At 32.1% G+C, this 23,173-nt stretch overlaps 1 protein-coding gene across 1 annotated transcript in view; it reads right to left on the minus strand.

Moving 5' to 3' along the window:
• LOC145268423 (CST complex subunit CTC1-like) overlaps positions 1-23,173 on the minus strand; it is a 102,002-nt gene that overhangs the window by 56,576 nt on the left and 22,253 nt on the right. The window contains exons 6-10 of the mRNA XM_080123986.1: positions 21,305-21,383; positions 14,680-14,763; positions 10,508-10,603; positions 8,527-8,607; positions 2,570-2,631 (exon numbers count right to left, since the gene is read on the minus strand). Of these exons, the coding sequence (XP_079980112.1) occupies positions 2,570-2,631; positions 8,527-8,607; positions 10,508-10,603; positions 14,680-14,763; positions 21,305-21,383 (402 nt within the window). The remainder of the gene's footprint in view (positions 1-2,569; positions 2,632-8,526; positions 8,608-10,507; positions 10,604-14,679; positions 14,764-21,304; positions 21,384-23,173) is intronic.

A 23,173-nucleotide genomic window follows, 5' to 3' on the forward strand; every position in this document is an offset into this window, starting at 1 on the left:
GGTATGTTTGATCTGGCATAATGATGATTCATTAAAATTGTGGGGTCTGCGTATGCGCCTGGGCCACAAAGTGTGGAAATAAAAAATTTAAAAATTCAAAAAAAAACGTTTACAAGTGTTTTTGATATAGATGTACATAAGAATACATTGATAAGTATGTTTTAACTTAAATAGGGATGGTATAATAAAATTGTGGGCTCTGCATTCACGCCTGGCCTCCATAGAATGGAAATAGGCACAAACTTTTAATAAAGACTTTTCACATCTATCTGCGTAAGTATACTTTGATAATTATGTTTCAGTTTGAAGAAATATGGTATAATAAAATTATGGGGTGTTCGTTCGCGCCTGATCTCCATAGAATGAAAATATGTCGCAAAGTTTAACAAGGTTTTTTAATATAGATCCACAGAATATTGTGATAAGTGTTTCAGTGTGAACAGGTATGGTATAACAAATTATGGGGTTTATCTATTTTATTTTTACTTTCATCATATTTTGCTTTGGTTTTCATACCCCCAAATTCGAAGCTATCTCTTTACAACCCTTCCTTTTCATAACCTATCATACTTTCATAAATCAGAGTCCATTTTCTGTAGGCTGTTTTTGAACCCAGTCAACGACGGGTACTTTTGCTAGTATATATATATATATATATATATATATATATATATATATATATATATACTAGCAAAAAATAGAAATAAAGGTTAGAGAATCTACATAAGAACTAAAAAAAGTTACATTGACCAAAATGTTGTGAAAATGACACTCAAGATGAGAACAGTAATTCGATGAATCCAAATAATACAAATATATTGTTGACCTTGTGTATGTCTTAACTAGCTACAGTAGCTTTCAATATCCGACTTAAGACAGAATGGCTATAAAATAGGTAAGCAGACGAATTTTTTAAATCGGAACTTGCAAACTGGAAAGATGGCTTCAGTGTCGCAAGCAAGTTGATCTGAGTTTTATATTATAATAGATTTGAGTGCTGCTAAGAATTCATGTATCACTTAGCAACTGACACACGTGTTGGTAATAAAAACAAAAAAAAAGCCTGTCATTAATAAAGACATAACATTTATTTACAGTTTGTCTAGACAAACAATAAAAATCATAAATTATACATGTATATGTAGATTACACATAAAATTAAGCACATCATTCCTAATTACGATAGACTGCATAAAAATGTGCTTATATAGAATTGCACTTATTTTGCAAATTTTAAGTAATGAAAATACAGAAAAGTCTTTATGATGTACATACCCGTCACGGAAATAAGATGGCATATTCCAAAAACTACATAATTTGATCAAATGTCTTTTTTTGTTTGTTTTATTTAAGAAAATAAAATTTTATGACAGGCTCAATGCGAGAGAAACCAGTCACTATATTTGATCGAATTCAATGGTAGACAACTGACAAGGGCAGACAACTCAATTTGGCTATTTCTTTTTCTTTAAAAATACTTAATCACTAAAAATCGTAAAATTATATTTTTTTAATCAAAAAGAATTACTTGATCAATTTTTGTGATTTTTGGAACATCTTCATTTCATGACAAGTACGTACACCATAAAGTTTTTTCTTTATTTTTTTGTTTTTCAAAATGAGTGCAATTCTAAATAAGCACCATTAAATTTTCTTTGTAGTGTCTTTTCTGTTGTGGACGTGCCCCAAATCAAGCACATTCTGTAGGACTGTCAGCAGCAAGTGAGAATGAATTATGCCATTAATTCTCAACTATGTGTTGATACATTTGTCTTCGATAAATTGTTTATCCATGAATAAGTATTGTGCATTTCTCTTTCTTCTGACACTTGTGTGTGTCATCCAAAATAACATAACACACAAAATGGCGACTATCTGTGAGGGGAGGATTTAACGGAACACGTGCTCATCAAAAATATAAAAGCTAGGGTATAAAAGGGTCACTAAAGAAGTTACAGACACAGATATGGTTTAGAAAAAAGTATTTGCATTGATAACAAAACAGAATATACAGCAAACAGCAGTAGTAACACTTAATGCTAAGATGACGTACGACAAAGTATACACATCACACCGAGAAACGGTACCTCTCTGTCTACATCTACAGTTTGGAAGAGTTCATATCTTGTGCATGTGCATGTCCCCACAACAAAAATATTATTAGCTTTTCAGACATATAAAATTGAAAAATAAACTTTCTATCAGGGTTGTGGAGTAAAAACCTACAAGATCCGACTCTGACTCCTAGGATTCCAAAAATTCTGACTGACTGTTTAATGTAAAAGCTAAGATATAAAATATTATTAGCTTTTAAGACATAAAACTGAAAATGAATTTTCTATCAAAGTTGCAGAGTAAAAACCTATAAGGTCTGACTCCGAATCATAGGATTTAAAAAATTTTGACTACTTCATATAGTTTTCCAATATTCAATCAAAATTGGAATCCAATTAAGAAAAAAAATCCTTATGAGTCTGACTCTGAACTTCAATTTAAAAACCTTGCTTCTTATATGATGTTCAAAATTAAATAAAACTTAGGCGCCATCTTTGTTATCAAATCAACTTACCTTACTTGATGATTGAGAATGTAAATTCCACACGATGCTTGATTTGTATCTGTTATGATTCCCTAAAAATAAAACAATTAAGAAGGAGTTAGTGCAGAAAAAATTCTTCACAATAAAATTTCTCATAGATTATTTCTTGATTCAATCAAACGAATTACTTAGCGATAAACTATTTAATATATCTGACTAATATATAAAGTAAAATTCATCTCCTTTCAATGATAGATTTTTTCCTACAAAATCAATGGAGAGGAATAAACCACACACATACGTACATGTTTATACACACCCACACACACATATATATGTATGGATTTTATCGATTGGTTTCCTAGATGTAAATCCAATGAAACTCGCATGATTATTAAAGAGTGCTCAATGCAGGACAGAGCTGGCATATAGTCTGTTTATTATACAAGCATTATTGGTTACATATGTGCATACATGTTTCAGTGGAGGCCAAATTTAGAGACTACACTTCATCAGACCAAAAAAGAATTAATAACAGTAGTAACACTTAATGCCAAGATGACGTACGACGAAGTATACACACACCACCGAGAAATTTAATATTCTTGATAATTAATAATATCAATTCTTTTTGCTGTGATGAAGTGTTTTCTCTGAATTGGGACTCCACTGAAATGCACATATGTAACTAATAATGTTTGTATAATAAACAGACTATATATATATTTTCAAACAAATGTTATTGAAGAGCACAGAATTCTTCCCTTTTATTATCTTCCTTTTTTTTTTTTTTTTTTACAAGGTAGTCACCACTTATCAAGGTCATGAAGCCACTCGGGGATAAGGGTTATTGTGTGTACAGTAATCAATGGGATAGTATTGTAGTAATTGTTAGTATTGGAGATTTGATAGTGTTTTACTTAAGGGGGCGGTTTATCAGGAATTTGTTTATGTTGGACTTGAAGACATCCAGATTGTAGTCAGGTGGGAAACAGGCAAACGGAAGAGAGTTCCACAAGCATGAACTGCTAAGAAAGAAGCTTTGTTCATAGAATCTACATTTTGGTTTAGCACAGATAAAGAGTGGGAAAAATTATTGACAGTGGTTTCAGCTAGATGGGTGTTTATCATGAAAGATTGGCGAGGGGGGACCAGAGATTGGAGCTCAGCCGAGCACTTGCCATGGAAGTAATGATAAAACAAAGACAGGCTCACAACATCTCTCCTGTGGAAGAAAGGTTGCAGGGAAGAGAAAAGAGCATCCCCCACTAAACTACGAAGCCTATTTTGTACTCTGTCAAGGCAGGATAGGCTGTTTTTAGCAATTCCTGCTCAAATGTGGCTGCAGTACTTCATCCTTGGATGTACTTGGCTTTTATATAGATAGAGAATTGCATCAGAAGGCTAGCATACTGACCGGAAGTATCGAGCACACGGGTGGGTTCGTGAACAATCCGAGTGAGGTTATAGGCAATGGTGAAATCATGACAGAACCTCCTCTCATCATCTGTCTTGTTCGAGTGGGTCAGCCATTCCACATTGTGGACATTGAAGTCACCACAAATGTGGATGTTAGCCAAAGGATGAGCAGACAGGATGTGCTCAATTTTCTCAGATATACTCTTAAAGATAGTAACTCCGCTGTTGTGGGGGTGATAGAGGGCAAATATAAATGCAGTGGTGTAAGTGCAACCCAGAAGCACATATAAGGTAAATTAGGGTCTTCACTGGAGATATCCCTACCACATGGAAAGCCATCTTTAATGTAGGCATATATACCATGCCCATGGCGATCTTGGGGGTCAGATTTAGATGTTAAGTTAGAGTATCCTTTAATTATGAATAATTCCTTTTCATCTTCTCCAATCTCCGAGTAGTTTTCTTTGTGTTTTTTTTCAAAATTGTATGTATAAACTTTGAAAAAAACACAAAGAAAATTATTCAGAGATTGGAGAAGATGAAAAGGAAGATAATAAAACAGAAGAATTCCGTGTTCTTCAATAATATTTGTTTGAATGAGAAGATGCTGTCTAAATATACACAATATATATATATATATATATATATATATAATATAAAGTTGAATGTCTGTGTGTGTATGTGTGTGTCTGATCATAAATAGGCTCCTATATGGTTGACTATTTTAAAAAACTGATTACATATAATGATAGAAGATGTATCGAGACACAGGAATGGGTATGTTTGATCTGACAGAACAGTGGTTCATTAAAATTGTGAGGTCTGCATCCGCGCCTAGTCCACAAAGTATGGAAATAAAAAATTTAAAAATTTAAAAAAAAAAAACGTTTACAAGTGTTTTTTATATAGATGTACATAAGAATATTTTGATAAGTATGTTTTAACTTAAATAGGGATGGTATAATAAAATTGTGGGGTTTGCGTTTGCGCCTGGCCTCCATAGAATGGAAATAGGTACAAACTTTAATAAAAACTTTTCATATCTATCCGTGTAAGTATACTTTGATAATTATGTTTCTGTTTGAAGAAATATGGTATAATAAAATTATGGGGTGTTCGTTTGAACCTGACCTCCATAGAATGGAAATATGTCACAAAGTTTAACAAGGTTTTTTAAATATAAATCCACAGAATATTGTGATAAGTGTTTCAGTGTGAACAGGTATGATATAATAAATTATGGGGTTTATCTATTTTATTTTTACTTTCATCATATTTTGCTTTGGTTTTGATACCCCAAATTCAATCCACATTTACAACCCTTCCTTTTCATAACCTATCATACTTTAATAAGTCCATTTTCTGTAGGTTGTTTTTGAACCCAGTAAACGACAGGTACTTTTGCTAGTATATATATAGTAATTTATAAAATATATATGGCGATTAAGCTACACTGAATATTCCGCATTTCATCCACTCTAGGACTCCTCAGGCTATTATAGTATATATATATATTCTAAAAGGCTGTTCCCTCGTCATACAAAAATTATGATGTTGTGGATCTTTGCAGCATGTTGTTAAGATAAACAAAATGTAATCCGATTTAATTCCTTTCAGAAAATATTTTATTGGAGTTGGAATTATTTTTCACATTTTAAGAAAAAAGTGTTGCAATACTCCTCTTTCCATGTTGTGATGAAATAAAATACATGTTCAAATACAAATCAATGAATCATAAATGAATATTATAAGTTGTGTCTCCCAACAACTACTCTCCTCCTGTGACTGTGACAGCTAGCATTAAAGTTTCACAACAACACGAAGGAAAAAACATATTCCAAACTTTTAAATTTATTAAGTTGTTGATGTCGCCTTCTTTTGTACTCCAGGGCTTATAATTGATTCTTAAGTCATTTCCTCTCATACATTGTTTGCTTCAAAGCTTCCAAAGAACTCTTTCTTTGAGTAATGTGATGTCAGGTCTATTTCTAGTATACAATAAGTCAAAGTGAAATCTGAGTGCATGTTGATCCCTTGTATTCGTCTATACAAAGTTAACTCCCATTTAATTGGAAAAAATATTTGGAGGGAAAAAAATTTGGAGGGAAAAAAATTTTTGGGGAAAAAAAAAAAAATGTTGAAAAAAATAAATAAATAATAAAAAAAAAAATGTTGAAAAAAAAAAAAAAATAGGAAAAAAAAAGCAAAACAAAATGTTAGTAGTACCATAAATCACATGCCTGCATTACACTAAAAGAGTCATGCTTGGAAATAGAATTCAACTGCAAAATGAACAGCATCGTGAAGACTAGTGATCACTTGAAAATAATAGAAAATTTAATGCTAACTTTTATTAGGTTTTATAGGTTGCTTTGGAACTATAGATTTTATAACAGTTTTCTTTCAATTTTTGTTGTCTGTTGTATCCAATTTGTATTTTTTTTTTTATTGAGTAGTTTTGCTATTTGATCAGAATTTAGATATGTTATTTTTTTCTCCAGACACAACTTATGAGGGACATTCCAAAAGTAATCCCTTCTATTTTTTTTATTGCATCTAAATGGATCAGTAGGGATTGCAAATTTCATTGTTATGATGACTGAACTTATGCATTCATGACCTGAAAGTTTTATCTCTGTGTTGCAGATGTTGACAGTGTGAGACTCTAAGAAAGCAACCCCTGTCATGGACATGCGTCAGAAGCAGAGATACATCATTGAACTCTTGGAAAAATTCATTGAGAATGGTGTTGACTATGTATAAAAATAAATTCTGGAGTATAAAACGTCGCTCGATTTAATGACACCACTTCCGCCATTGTAGCTCTTCAACTTTTTTAGTTAAAAAAAAAAAATAGAAGGCTCTACTTTTGGAATGTCCCTTGAATGACAAAGCACAATACAGATGTCCATGCACAGCCATCGTTCATCGCTGGCAGAAATGCATTAAGAATGGTGGTGGCTATGTAGAAAAATAAATTCTGGAATACAAAAGGTCGCTTATTTTAATGGTACCACTCCTGTCTTTGTAACACTTTCAATTTTTTGAGATAAAAAAAAAAAAAAGGTTTTACTTTTGGAACAACTCTCATACATACTGTATTTTTTAATTATAAATATTAGATTAGTGCAAAAGTTTTTGCTGATTTAAAATTTCATTTTGAAAATGAAAAAAAAATGTTTTTAAAAATCTTTATTTATAACAATAACTTTTACCCTCTATAACTTGATTCCACCTGTCAACGAGCTTATAAACAGCTTTCTTGTAAAATTATTTAGGTTTTGATGTAAGATAAGAATCTAACTCACGTTCGATGTCCTCTTGTGATGTTAACCTAAGGTCAACTAAATGGTTTTGTAATCCTTGAAATAAACAATAATCCAAAGGAGCAAGATCAGGGGGATATGCAGGATGGGGCAAGATTTCCCAACCATACTTTCTAGATCTTTGATCAGTAGTACTGTGTTATGACAAGCATTATCATGATTAAATATGACTCCCTTTTATTGATTAAAGAAGGTTGTTTGTGGGTAAATATAGGTGAGACTATTACAGAAAAATATTAATGATGCATTAATAATCTGAAAGAAAAAGTTATAAATAAATATATTTAATAACAATATGCATAAAATAAATTACAATAGTTTAAAATGCCTACAAATCAGCTAAATCTTTTGCAACCTGATCTTCAAAAATACATCTTAAAAAGACACTTTGAATGGAGTCATCAACAATATGTTAGTTTTGAGTTTTTCAACAACTTCAACTTTGAACATACAGACAACTGCCACAGAAGTTTCCATAACATACATAATAACACTGAAAAGCCGACTTTCTCTGATGAAATTCAGCCCAGTTGATTCTCAGAGAATGAATATTTTTTAATAAATTTTAGATATTATTCATCCGGGGCAATACTGATCAAGAATATACTAACTTTGTGGATGTTTGTTTTGTAGATTTTTCTTTTTACTTTGAACTGGACATACAAATATACACACAGAAAATTTGAATACCTACTGGAGAGAACTTGAATGCCTAATAGACACTGTCCACAAGTGTCTAAGGTCTCTCTGTACAAGGGTTTATCAGAACAATCTGGTGAACCTTCTCCAAGTGATGTCACCTCAAGTAATAGTATGAAGCTGGATATTCCACCAGACTAGATAAATTCCTGTCTTGGAATCTAGTAAGACCAAGCGACCAAAATAAAAGATATACTACAACATATGAAAATGGTTAATTGGGGAGAGGAAAATTATGTTCTCAATTTCTTTACTGACTCAGTGTTTGAGAGATAAAGAACTTGGATATCTATGTATCTCATATAGAGTTCAAGTATTAGCCCCAGGTTGTAGGCCGCTTGATTTCTGAGAACTTCAACTGAAGTAAAATAAAACAAAACAATTGTCATTTATATAATAGATTACTTTGCATTTTGCTACATATATATGTAGTCCCCATTTGGAGTATGCATGAGAATAGTTATCCAAATATGTTTCCACTTACATTTAAACCCAGGCACCTGCAATTGGATATCTCAGTTAGAAAATTTGAATATAACTCACCTGATAAGAAGTGAAATTTGAAACGTTTTTTTCAATGGGAAAGTCAAGTTTTTCTTCTTTAAATTCTTCTAACAATAAATCCTAAAAACAAAATTCAATTAATGTTTAAATTTGGTAGGTATCCGAAATGAAAATTTTATTTTCATTAAAAACGTTTAATACAAATAACTATTAACAGATAAATATAGTAAAGTATTAATAACAATGGTGATATATATATATATATATATATATATATATATATATATATAAATGACGAAATAAGACTACTTTTTTTTGTCAAACAGTTACAAGATTTTGCGTTTAACTCTCATAGCAAGAAATGAACCCTACTCAAATATTTCCGGTATTCTCATAGTTTTCATTTTGATTCATTTGCCTACATTTAGTGCCAAAGAGCACAAAACCACTGGCAATAACAAAATAAAATATAACAAATTAAAAACGTTTTTCTATGCTTCTTACATCATCTATAGCCTTGAACATACTTCTCTAGAAGCATTTGTGGAATAACATACAAGCTAATGCATTATATATTTGTTCACTGTTTGTGGGAAAAAATTCTAGCAAAGTGCTCGATTATAAAGAAAAAAGTTCCCAATACAGGAGCTTAATATTTATTCATTTAAAAACTGTACATAAGATCAGAAAAACACTGGTAGCATCAGTTTCAAACCCAGTATAAGGGGGACCAGTTAATGGTAACCATTCATTGGTCCCCCTTATATTGGGCTGGAAACCAAAATAGTTACAATTAACTGGTCCCCCTTCTATTGGGCTTAAAACCGACGGCACCAATGTTTTCCTCACCTTCTGTACAGTTTTTAAATAAATAAATAAATATAAATATATATATAGATTACAGCATAATCGCGTTGACACACTGGTTCTCGTCAGATCATTGAAGTTAAGCAACGTTGAGCCTGGTTAGTACCAGATGGGTGACCATTTAGGAATTCAAGGCGCTGTATGTGCTCTCCACTTATCTCGGCATTTGTTTCCAGTCGTCCTGTTCACACACTTCACTCGCCACTGGTATTTAACAATGTCGACTCAGGAGAGGTGTGGTTGGAGATTGCGTACCTTCTGACACAAAACTTTCACATGCAGACACCCCTTCGTGGGTATCCATAGTCTGTCAAAGACTGAATGAGCCTGTATATATATATATATATATATATATATATATATATATATATATTTTAAAGGAGATTAGAACAATAGTCTAGAGAGCAAAGTGTATTTTAATGTAATAGTAAAATTACTAGTTTAATTAAAATACAGGGAAAGAAAAAGTGCTCGTTGTAATTTAGATATATAATAAGCTCGATAGGTAAATATCCTAGAGCTAATTTAATATTTAGTAATGTGATTGATAATTTAAAAATCAAATTATAATTGAATCAAAAATCCGTTTCATAAGAAGGAACAACAACAAAATCAATTATTTGTAATCCAATTTGTAATCCAAATAATTGATTTTGTTGTTTTTCCTTCTTATGAAACGGATTTTTAATTTAATTATAATTTGATTTTTAAATTATCAATCACATTACTAAATATATATATATATATATACTCCCATCTATCATATTGCCGTCCATCTGTTTAGTCACTTGTATGACATTGTTTACTTCAGTTTGCTGTCTGATCCAGGTGTTTCTTTTTCTTTCATGTAGACTAATGCCAAGTATAATTTGTTTCATTTTGCCACTTTTAACGTTTCTATTACTGCATTATTGTATGTCCATGTTTCTCTACCATATGTCATAACAGGCATGGTGTATTAGTTGAACACTTTCCATCTAATGCTCATCATAGACTTTTTACTCTTCATAAGATTTGTGGCAATATACATCTTGTTTTTTAGCACTTTATTTTATTCCTTTCAATGAAACACAAAAAAATTTTTCTTTCTTAATAGAAACAAAAAATTATGTGATACTTCAAAATATTTGGCTTAAATGGAAGAAAAAAATACCTTTATTTCGAGTTTTTGGAGCTGACAATATTTTTGTGGCCAAATTTTACATGTGATGCACGGAACAAAAACTTTGACAGGAGAAAAGCCACAGCCCTATAATAAAAAAACAAAAAAAGAATACAAGTACAACTTGAGTTGTCTCCCTTTGCAATTACTTGAATAATAAACATTGATCTCAAATTTGGGTTGATTTGGTGGAAAATTTAATGGGTCCTATTTTTAGATATCTGTTAAAAATTACATTTTTGGACTTTCGTTAAGAGTTGCACTTTTTTGTTTACAAAACCATTTGGTGGAAGTGACGTCAGAAAAATTTTAAGGTACAGATGACCAACACTGTATATATATGTATAGCTTTTCTTTTTTTTAAAGTTTTATTCAAACAGTTTTTATTTGAACTTTTATAGCAAAATTATAACCTTTATAATAAAAATATGTTTATGAACTGTTTACTTTTTAATCAAACATCCAAGGTGTTGGTAATTTTTTTTTATATCAAACAAACATACATAAATTATAAAAAATATTTATGAATTGAATTTTTTTTAACGAGATTTTGTTAAAAAAATATTTATGAACTGTTTTTTCTTTGATTAAAAAAAAACAGTTCATAAACATATTATTGGAAAAATCAGTTCACAAATATATTTTTAAAAAAACACCCTGCAAATATTTTTTTATGATAGTTCTATTTTTACGTTTGATGTAAAAAACATTACAAACAACTTTGATGTTTAATTATAAAAAGAACAGTGCATAAACATGTTTTTATTATAAAGGTTATAATCTATATATATAAAAGGCAAAATGTGTGTGATTATTTCGTGTATGTCTTCAAAAGGCTTTTCGAGCACACGCTCCCGGGGTCGTTACTATCGCTTAAAACTGTGTATATAGGTCCTGTATAATAATATCTAGGAATTAGGAAAGCGTATAGATTTATTTACGTCGATTTTTACAAAATTATTGCTATTTTGGCTTCTCGCGTGTTGATTGGGCTTTTTAGTATAAATAAAGTGAAACTAAACTCAAACGGACATGTTCGCGGCATTGCGCCGGGAAAAACGTCCAGAAGCAATCAGCTTTGATCAATCTTGTATATCAGACAGTCAAATTTAGATAAACAAACAGACGCTGACGCTGCGTGACTTCTATTTGACCTTCTTAATTAGGTCAAATGTAAGCAGCAAAGTTAACTTTTATTACGCCTGTTTTTATAGTTATAGTTAGATAAATAAATTCAAACACGTCTACGCTGTATGTTGCGGTGGCCCAATGGTAACATCGCACTTTTTTTTTTTCACACATTAATTTCCAACTCAAGGGTACGGGTTCGATTCTCATACTCACCTACCAAAACATTTTTTTATTATTATTTAACACCCTCCCCCCCGAGTTTTGATTTACCTCAAGACACCCGGGCATCGCCGGGTACCCCCCGCTAGTCTAATATATAAAGGGTAAAATGGGTTCGAATGTTTGTGTATGTCCATGAAAGGTTTTTTGGATGAGGGTTCTCGCATTGGTTAGATTCTGAGAGAAGTTTTTGCATACTTCCCAGATTGCAATATCCCAGATTCGCAAACGTACATCGTTTCTATCTTTTTTTGATCGAGTTAAAAACGGGTGTTTGTTTGTCTTCTTCGTATAAATAAAGCAAAACTATTGGAACGCAAATGGCAACGCCAACGCCTGGCCTTTGCCCGGGTAGTATCTGTTCTATAATTGGTCTTTGGTCAATGTAGGGGAAACCCTTCATACTGAGACAATTGCTATTTATTTGAAGACTGCCAGAGTGGCCCCTTTTGGGGAGAGCTGGTTTTTCCCCCCACATTAAAAATGACTTTGTGTATAATTTGCTTTCATAGGAGGTTTAAAGGCAACGCCATCTTTTGTTTTTGATTGACTACATTAAATTTAAACACTTTACAGTTCCGGTCGTGTCATGGAGTAGCAGTAAGACGTCAGGTTTTCTTTCACTTTCTTTTCTGCCTTCATGTCATGGGTTCGAGCCTGCCTGCCTACTACCACTTTTTTTTTTACACCTCCAAATACTCGGGCAACGCTGGGCACCCAGACTAGTTTTGTTAGAAAAGTTCAAATAAAGACTGTTTGAATAAAACTCTTACTTTTATATTTGCTTAAAAAAAAAAAAAAAAAAAACTACATTATATAGTGTTGGTCATCCGAACCTTAAAATTTGTCTTAGGTCACTTCCGCCGAATGGCTGTGTAAGCAAAGAAGTGTGACTCTTAACAAAAGCCCATTTTAGATTTATTATCTGGAAGTTATATTCATCACTTTCAGAAAGAAACCAGTCTTTCAAGATTAACCAGTAAATTCATATAAATAATGAACTATACCTACCAGGCATCACCCGAGAGTCTCTTTTTAGTTTCATTTTTGTTTTGTTATTTTATCTTTTAAACTATGCTGTTTGTTTATATTTTTGTAAATTACTGTCTTTTACAAATGAGTCACTGCTTAGTAAGGCCGGTAGTGTTATTTTGATAGGTAGACCGTGAAACACCAAGGGGACTAGTAACAATGGCTGTAACTGTTAAGAAATTGATTATTTAAAAAGGGCAGCTTAAAGAGAATTTGTTTGCACTGAAATTAAAAACGATAATGTTATAGTTAGCCAGAAAGCAGCCCTGTGGTATTGTGTTCCACAGACAGGCAGTTCTAGAAAATAAACTTGCTCATGGATGTTTCACTTTGTTTTTGGTACACAGAAAAGGAAAGTGAATTTACTGACAATGATTGCAGTGAGACGAGTTTTTGTTGTTAATGTCTTATGGGATGAGGAGAACATAGATTGAAGCTTAGTCGAGCACCTGCCATGAAAATATTAATAGAGTAGAGAAAGACAAGCAAAGACGTCTCTTGTGTGAGAAAGAGGTTGTGGAGTAGAGAAGAGGACATCATCCATTTGATTTCAATGTCTGCTGAGACAGGAAAGAGTGCTTTAATCAACACCTCATCAGATGTGGCAACAGTACTCCATTATAAAAACATATTTGACTCTTATACAGAGAGGATTGTTATTTTTAAATAGAATTTTCAAAGTTAAATTTAATTATAACAATATCATTTGACCATTAAATTATTAATTAAACCAAATTGTTATAAAACTATGCTTAATTTTGTTAAGATAATGTTTTAATTTTAATTTATGAAATTATTGGATGCAAAAAAAAAATGCATGAAGATTTCTTAAGAATTTCCAAGCCAGAAACATGTTTCAATTTAATAGTTTAAATGTTTCCAAATTCCTTTTAAATTTCGAAGGAGTATGAAGTAATTCATTCTTTTTTTTTTTAATTATTAACAAAAAATTACAATGACTCACTTGATTATGAAGAAACTGAAATGCATTATAGTGAATTTTATTTCATAATTAAATCATGCTGTTAAACAGGATATTTAACAAGCTAGTTTTACAACTTTACATTCTTGCATTGTTTATTTCAATAAAGAATTAATTAATAATGAATAAAAGAAATAATATGTAAGTTACATAAAAGTGATAAAGTCACACACATATACACACAAAAATGTTCACATAATTTTATTAATGCAAAGGAATCATAACAAAACAATTATATTTTTGTTACTTATTTAGAATTATACTAAATTAAAAAAAAAAAAAATCAGACAAATCTTTATGATGAATGCCCTTGGCATGGAACAAAGATGTCACGTTCCAAAAATCACATAAATTGATCAAGTAGTTCTTTTTTAGCTAAAAAACAAATTTTATTACAAAGCAAGGCACTATTTTTGGATCGGCCATTTTTTATCCACAATAAATAAGCGAACACAACTCAATTCGAATTACTAAGGCTTCTTATGGCTACAATTTATTCTTAAAATCACTAAAAATCTGAAAAATATAATTTTTATTTATAAAAAACAATAATTTATCACTTTACGTGATTTTTGGTATATAACATCTTTGTTTCGTGATGAGTACATACACCATAAAGAACTTTCTGTGTTTTTATTTTTTTAATAAAGTGCAATTCTAAATAAGCACCCAATTTTTAAGTAGGGATTTAGTTTGTTATACAAGTCTAATATAAAATGATCAACTTCTGAAAAGGTGTGATTAAACGGGGTCATTTTAACAAAAAATTTCTGTATATCAAATATTTTTTTTTTCTTACCTTGGTAAGAGTACTGATCTTCAAAGCACTGAACACATAACAACTTCCCGGATTAAGCAACTGTTGCCAATACAAAAAGTGGTCCTACAAAAAACAAAGTAAAAAAAAATGAATTGCAATAAAAATATAGTTTTAAAAAGTTGAAACATTTTAAGGTGGTCTTTTCTTTGTGCGCCTTTGAAGCATCTGGTCATACAATAGTTTTCCCACGTTTTTTATGCAGTCCTTTGCATTATTGCTGTAGTCTGAAGGTGATGCTAATGTAATTTGGTGGAAAACACTGTTTAATATGAGACAACAGTAAATAGACCAAAGTGACAATATTGAATTTTCAATTAGATATTTATTTACCAACTGTTGTAGACCCGTGCTAGGGGTCACAAATGAAAGAAATCACAAGTAGTGTAAAGTGTATAAAATATAATATGTATTTATCATAAAGAATACAGGAACCACTAAAGTGGTATGAGAGAAAGGTGTTCGTAGCATACGGTTAAACATGGTATGAATGTCTCCATTTAGTCTCTGAAACCAGTGGTATTCATAAGACTGGTTGATTCCACTTAGTTCTGAAATAGGGGTGATTTGTACCTCACAATACCAAATTACTCTCCAGGTCAAGTACAGATGTTTGAAAAGAAGAAAAATTTTTTATAAATGACACAAATAATGTAACAAATTGGAGTTCTATAATAGCTAGCAAGTAGATTATCTAAATATGCAATACACAGCAAAGCTTGGTAATTTGGGGTAGACAGTTTGAAACAAATAAATATAAAACATTTGGAAGTCAAAGAATTCCTAAACAATAGGGAATAATAAACTTCAACTGATCTCAAACCGCAACGAATCACACAATAGAAAGAGGTCAAAGATTAAAGGATAAAGGCCACAGCCAGTCATACAAGTAATGGCCCAAACATATTAGTCGGAGAGTTGCGAGAGTGAGACAGGATGTCTTAATGATGTAATCTACAAAGTTTTCGATTCAGTTATAGAGTTGTTCATTTGGTGATAGCATTGGCTTTATTTACGTTCAGAGAGCAAAAGGGAAGTTTACGACTTAAAATGTAAGACAGGTGAGAACTTGGCATTGCAACTCTACTCACCATGGTGTCAATGAATTTGAAATAGACCTACATTGGAAATTATAAAAAGGTATGACTGTTTATTGTTGTTTAAAGATCCGTACTATGAATATTTATGGTTGAACTGTTGCTCTCTTAATTACACATACGTTTTGTGGACTAGAGTATATGCAGCCCGTTTGAAAGAACTTCAATATTGTCATTTGGTCATACCAAATGGTGTTAGCAATTATAGGGTGGAATGATAAAATTGTCGCCATAGAAAAGACAATATAATTCCATTTGTTTGATGAAAACCGGTTTTATTTATTCATTTTTTTTTTGCAGCCCATCTACTAGTTGGCCAGTTGTGTACAAATCCCAAGAGCGATAGGAGCCTTCTATCATGTCTGAAAGTGACACAATGTTCAACGAGCGAGATCTGAGATGCCCCGCTGTACAATTCATGCTCTCTACTAATCCAAGTTATGACAACAGGACCATTGCCAGCTCTCTCAAAATGCAAATTTGGACGGTTCAATGCTTGAGGGCACAACTCAACGGAGTTTTCAGCCACAGTTATGGTCTTTCGTGTGGCTTCAAGTCAGCTTGAAAGTCAACACCAAAGTATACCTGGATGTGCTAAAGAGTGTGGTGTTCACCTGGTGCAATCAGGTGGCCACTAACAAACCCTGCGTATGGCAGCAGGACTCGGTGCTGGCCAACAGGTCCAAAGAAATCCAGGCTTGGCTTCAGATGGAATGCTACAACTTTATACTCTTCTCTCACTGGTTCCCTCCTCCTCCTCCGACCTGAACCCCGTGAACTAGTTTTTGGTTATATGTTGAGAACATCACCAACATGACCTCCTACAACACCAAAGCTAGCCTAATCACTGACATCTGCCGAGTATTCGCCAAGCTCCTTCCTGTTAATGCTAGTGGAAAAGGCATGCTCCCAGTTTTGCACCCATATCGAGATGGTGATTGAGACTGAAGGCAGCTATATTGAATAGCTCTACTACATAATCAAATTATCTAAATTGATTTTTTCAATAAAAGTTTTAAAGTAAAGCTGTAGTGCTGTTTTTGGTAAAGCAACAACTTTATCGTTCCCCCCTGTAAATGTCATTAATACAGTCTTAAAAAAAAAATTATTTTGCTTACATACTACACCCAATGCTTTAAGTAAACTACAAACACCCTGAGATAGATTACTTCATGAGGTGATGGTGGATAAGTGATTAACGAGATAAACTGGGTGTTCCCAGTTTGAATCTAGATCATTCCACAAAAATCATTTTCACTTAGGATGTTGGCAACCTTCGTATGGTTTCTTCCATAAGTACCCAATGTCTTTCTAGAAAGAATTCTGACTGGATAAATATCAGGGAAACCAATGTCAACAATAGAATCTTTGAATTCTTATGATATGACGATGATGACTTCACTTAACACTAACTACTTGCACATTTTTGAAATTGTATTATTACAAAAAACAGTTTTTTTCAAGCGAACAATTCAAGCCTATTCTCGATAAGCCAGCAGAATATCTGATGTTACGGATATATCCATTAAAGATGTATTACATTAGGCATTTGAAAAACATTACAACAACAAAATAAATGTTTACATAAACTTTCAATGTGCATAAAACTGAACTTTAATTTTAACTCAAATAATATTTTGTTAAATTTTCAATTTACTGGTGAGAAATTTCAACATTAATCTGTGTAATAGTCATTAATCTGTTATTAATAGTATTCCTTTTGAAATAATGCGTGTGATCATCAATACTGAAATAAAGTGTTTGTGTGAGCCACAAAATACAAATATGAAGAAATAAATTGGATGAATATGCTTCTTTACAGATCAACGGGTATTTTTGAAATCGTTATTCAACATAATAATGGAAACACCTTGTGAATTTTTCATTAGTAAATAGGTGTTTTGAACTTATAAGAATTTAAAAATTACCAAAATGTTGGTTTCATCTTTCAGTAAGGTACAAGCTTTCTGGCATGATCCCAAGGATGTCTAAGGGACCCTTGGGAGGAAAAAATGTGCTAATGCCTTTTCTGCCCCCTCACCTTTCTAACACTGTTTCCATTATTTTGTCAAACCCCTGTAATAGCAAAACACCTGACATTTATGCCCCACCTTATATAAATACAACAGAAAAACAAGTGAAGCATGCATGGTCCTCCGTGAGTGCACAGTAAACTTCACATTTGCACACACACCCTCCCATTTAGCCCCAAAAGTCCCCAGGGGACGTTAAATCCTGGTGAAAATTAACAAACGGTGCAGTTTTAGGCCTTAACATATGTAAATTTGAGTTTTGCATCATGCAAAAAAAGAAATGACTAAGTTCATCATTTGAAACCCCTCCCCGCCATTTAGCCCCAAAAGTCCTCAAGGCCTTAACATATTTAAATTTGAGTTCAGCACCATGCAAAACTGCTAAATAGACATACACAGGAAATTTTGGACAAATATGGTAAAATAGTCCTAAAAATGGAGTGTTTTTATTAGCCCTAAAAAAGCCCTTGAGGCACACCCAAGAATTATTGTGAAGTATAGACAAACAAAATTATATAGAAATCAGTTAGTTACAACTTTTCAGAAAGTTTTATAAAAATCCAAGGCATCAGTTTTTTGCAATAAGTGCAAAAGTGTCAATTTTAGCCATTTTAACCTGAAAGGCACCCATCGGGGGGCAACCAGAGTTTTCCTGGTAAATCCGTTCTGTTACGTTTTTACTCATATCATGTTTAATGTTTGTGCAAAATTTCAAAAACTTCCAAGGTATAGTTATTGAGAAAAGTGCTGACAGACGAACGGATAAGAGTGAATTTACAGGTCCACCTTCCTTTTGTCAAGGACCAATAATTCTTTTTTGATGAAGATATAATAAATTATAATTGTTGAATGAAACAACCATTGCTATCCTAATGTCAGCTGACCAAATGTAAAGGACATAACTTTACTTTTCAAAATGCTATTCATCCGAAGGGAGATGACAATGGGCAGAGTTAATTTACTTTTAAATATAAATTGTTCATTTATTATTATTTTCTAAGTGGTATGCAGTCACATAATAAATTCTGTTAAAACTATGATTTTTATTCCATAAAAGAAATTTTCATTGTCAGCTAAATATTCATTAAATAAATAAAAATGAATGTCTCTTTATGTATTCATTTAAAATTGTAGCAATTGTTTTAACAAGAAATAGTCTGTCTTTTTACGGTAAAAACAATTGTCAGCTAAATATTCTTTAAAATTAATCTCATTTTTTGAAATGCATTTATTTAAAATTGTACTTTTTTAGTCAACGGGATAACATAATTTGATTTTAGAATAATTCATTTGAAAATCACATTTTTTTTTTACTATAGCAATATCAGCTTAATCACCAATTTGAACAATCTCATTTTTTTAATGGGTTTGACAGATGGTAACGTATGTATGAACATAAAGTGATTTAACTATTTAAATATTCACATGATCTGTAAATAAAATTTTTTAAATTAAAATCATAATAAATTTATATTCATTTAAAAAATATTGATTTGTTAGTTAAGGTTATGGTTAGGATTATGAGTTAGAGTTTTTTTTTGTTTATATCTTTTGTGCTTGTGCTAGAACAACTAAGAAACTGAAACTTCTCATACGTGTAAGATTACTCCAATAGTTTCTTCCCCAGAACTGCGGGTCTTTGGAACTCTCTTCCGGGATTCTGCTTTCCCAACTGTACTGATATGCAGAAGTTCAAGTGTAATGTGAACAAACATCTTTCTACTCATCTCCCTTCATAATGGCCCTGCTAATTAAGTCCCTGATAGTAGTGGCACTGTGCCTTGTTTGGGGTGAAAATTGAATTAAAAAAAAAAAAAAAAAAAAAAAAAAAAGAAGATAATATGGATTTCGTTGTCTATCTATCTTGGTTCTACTATATGGTAGATTAGTTATCAGTTATGGGCTGCATGTTCTATTGCTTGAAGGTCGAATGTCGTCGTTTGTAGTTGTGACAGCGTAATAAAAACAATCCACAATAAAGAAAATGTTTTATGAATACAATTAGGAAGAAGATTTAGAATAAAGCATGCTGAAACAGAGTTATATATTTATATATACAGGAGACATTTATTTATACAGAAGTATTGACGAATACAAAGTGTGTGGGTCTACACACATGTATGTATATTTCATGCATTAAGTTAATTGTCCGTTATGTGCAAAAGTTCATTGCACATACATGTGTATGAAGTAGAATGTTTGTTACGTATACATTCGTGTGCATATGTGTGTCTGGATTTGTTGAATGTTCATTGTGTATGCATATATGAGTACATACGAGAGTTCATCTTTACCTTGAAAGGATTAAGTGGCTGTCAAGACGTGTTAAAAGTGTGTTCCTCACATGGACAGCTCGATGAGAAAAGAACGTGTCGCCACATCAATGGCAAGCGAGAAAAGAGGAAGATCATAGGAGAGAATAAAACAGGAAGTCATGCAAACACCGCCTGTCAGCTGAAGCAGAAATCACGACAAGGGCAGGTAACCGGGGTGTATTTTATGAAAGTGTGTGCATGTGTGGATCTAGGACGACCTAGATCCACGTACATCCAACAAATAGCACACGACGCCAACTGTGAACCTGAAGATCTGAGGCAACTGATGGAAGACAGGAAACTCTGGAGAGGAAGAGTCACATTGGTCCGGGCAAGGAGCCCATCATGGTGATAATGATGTGTGCATGTGTACGTGTGTATGATCTAACGCATATTAGATAAAGGCATATGCCCATAACTATCATGCTGACTGGCCAAGCAGCATTTGAGATTGAACGGAAAATAGGAGCGGCACGGTCTACATTCGTCCATCTCAACTGGTTTCTGTGGTCCTGTTGGGAAGTACGTTTGGATACAAAGGAACGTATTGATCAAGCGATTGTGAGAACCATCCTTTTCTAAGGCTGTGAGTTGTGGCCTCGGAGAGCGGCAGATTTGCACAAACTAGAAGTCTTTGATAATCAGTTTTCGCAGCTGGTGTGGAGATAATGTTCTAGTTTCGACTACACCTACGCCCTCTACCGTCCATCCTTTTTCAACAACATCTCTGATGGTTTGGACACGCAGCTTGTTGATCAGAAGGAGAGCTCATTCATGTCTCCCCACTCTGCTTAACTGCCACAAATGTATCAATGGACGGCTGAAGACCTGGGTAACAACATTTAAGGATGACTTAGTGGTATTATCAAACCCACAAGTTGTTGGTCTCCAGCACTGGAATTGGGAGTTATTAGCCATTTCCTGCAATCTGGCCTGGGGTCATCGAAACTGGACTGCGATGGTTCAAGATGTAGTTTATGCTCAGAAGAAAGTTGACTTGATCCGACTAGGATGACTGCTACAAGTAAGTTTGGAATAGTCATCTGAATAGAGAATTTCTCGCATGACAAAAAAGGAGGAACAATAGAATGTAGCTCTTTTGCACACAAGATTATGAAAAGAAATACTGAAGTCATTCATGTTCGATGATCAATAGACTTACCTTCAGCAAAATGTAACAAGAATATCTATCATTCTCCTGGCAACACAATTCAACAAGGACTATAACACTTTCTTTTATTCTGAAGGAGTAAAACATTTGTTCATAAAAAATACAAACAAAAATGGAGCCATTTGTTAATAATGATCTGAAAAGTTAAAATAATCTTACATCAATTAAAAAAAACAAAAAACGAGCATCATATCAGATAAATTTGTTATTTTTGTTATTTATATATTAATATTATAGTGTGTGTCATTTTGTGTGTCACACATCTTTTTCTGCCGAGAGACTGTTGTTTAATTGTCATGACCTTTCATTTCTTGTAATAAATAATTTTACCAAGAATTCTTCATGAGTTTTGGTTTCGATTATAGCTGATGGCACTCAAGTTATCTATTGTTTTTATAAATAATTTTACCAAGAATTCTTCACAAAAATCTGCATAAATTATCATATTTAAGCATATTTTACGACTGGACTACACTGGACGCCCCTGCTAGCTTAGATAAATACTTTTGCAGTTTTAACAAAGGAGCTACAGTAATATCAGGGTGTCTCCATTTACACTGAACATCTGCAGAATGCCAACATCAATATATTACATATGAAAGAATCGGTTGTGGAATTTCCACAAGTCCTGCTAGTCAATAAATAAATCAAATAAATGTATGAAATGAATAGGCTAATATTTATTGTAAATAAAAATAACTTGTTTTCAATAAATATTAGCCTATTCATTTTTTGCAATGAAATAGATAGAACAATGATTTTTTTATTTTATTAATGATGTCAGCTGTTCTTTAGGTATTAGAAAAATTTCTCTATTTTACCAATCTTCTGGGCTGAAATAAATAATTTTAGAAAGAAACAAAAGTGAAATATATAATATGCAGGCAAAAAACATGGTGCAAGGATATAAAAATTAATAACTAATCAGAATCAAGTATCAATCTGTCAGACGCAATGCTATTTAGGTTTGAAGTCAAAAATCCATTTGATTTATTTTATATATTAGATAATAATTATATAACATTATTGTTATGCTGGGGTTATCAGAACACATTTGTATAATACAGAGATGTTTGAATAGCCAATTGCAAAAAAAGTTGAAATCGAAATGAATTTCCCAACCTGGGGGTTAGGAGATGTACTCATCTCCTCACCATCATCCCGTGTTCAGGTGTGACTCAAAAAAGAACATTTTTCCTAAATAACTTCAATCGGTTTCTAATAACAAAGTCAAAGTTAAGAGTAATACACTGAGTGGTTATAGTCAGCTAACATACTTCCTAACACTTGGTGTAGTGCTACCAGAAGCAGTCACAAGACAAATCAGTTCCTTCATTTTTTTCTCTGACACATATATCTCCCCTATGTATGTACTCTTTTTTTATTACATTTTTCCGATCTTTCTTTTTGTTTTTTTAATAATCATTAAAATGGTTTTTCGGTCTTATTTTAATTAAAAATTATTGCAATTAGTTTTTTTTTTTTTTTTTTAAAGAATTACTGAAAACATATTTTTAAAATCTTTTAAAACTATTTTGGGAACATTATGTATTGGATACATTTTTTAATGGTGCTATTTTGCCATTTTGATTTCAATAATTTCATTTTTATACTTTCATAAACATATTTTTATTACATAAATTCAAATAAAAAACTTTTATTTTTAAAATTAAAAAAAAACTTTAATTTTTATAGTTTTATAAAAATATATTTCTTATAAAATTTCAAATAAAATAAAAACTTTTATTTTTTGATTTTTGTTATTAAAAGTGCAAATAAAGATTGTGTTATTCTTATCTGTATAAACTGGGAGCATGCCTTTTCCACAAGCACCAGCAGGAGCTCACCAAAAACTTGGCA

Source organism: Euprymna scolopes, chromosome 4 (assembly GCF_053919585.1).
Source record: "Euprymna scolopes isolate OS-2025 chromosome 4, ASM5391958v1, whole genome shotgun sequence".
Classification (NCBI taxonomy): domain Eukaryota; kingdom Metazoa; phylum Mollusca; class Cephalopoda; order Sepiida; family Sepiolidae; genus Euprymna; species Euprymna scolopes.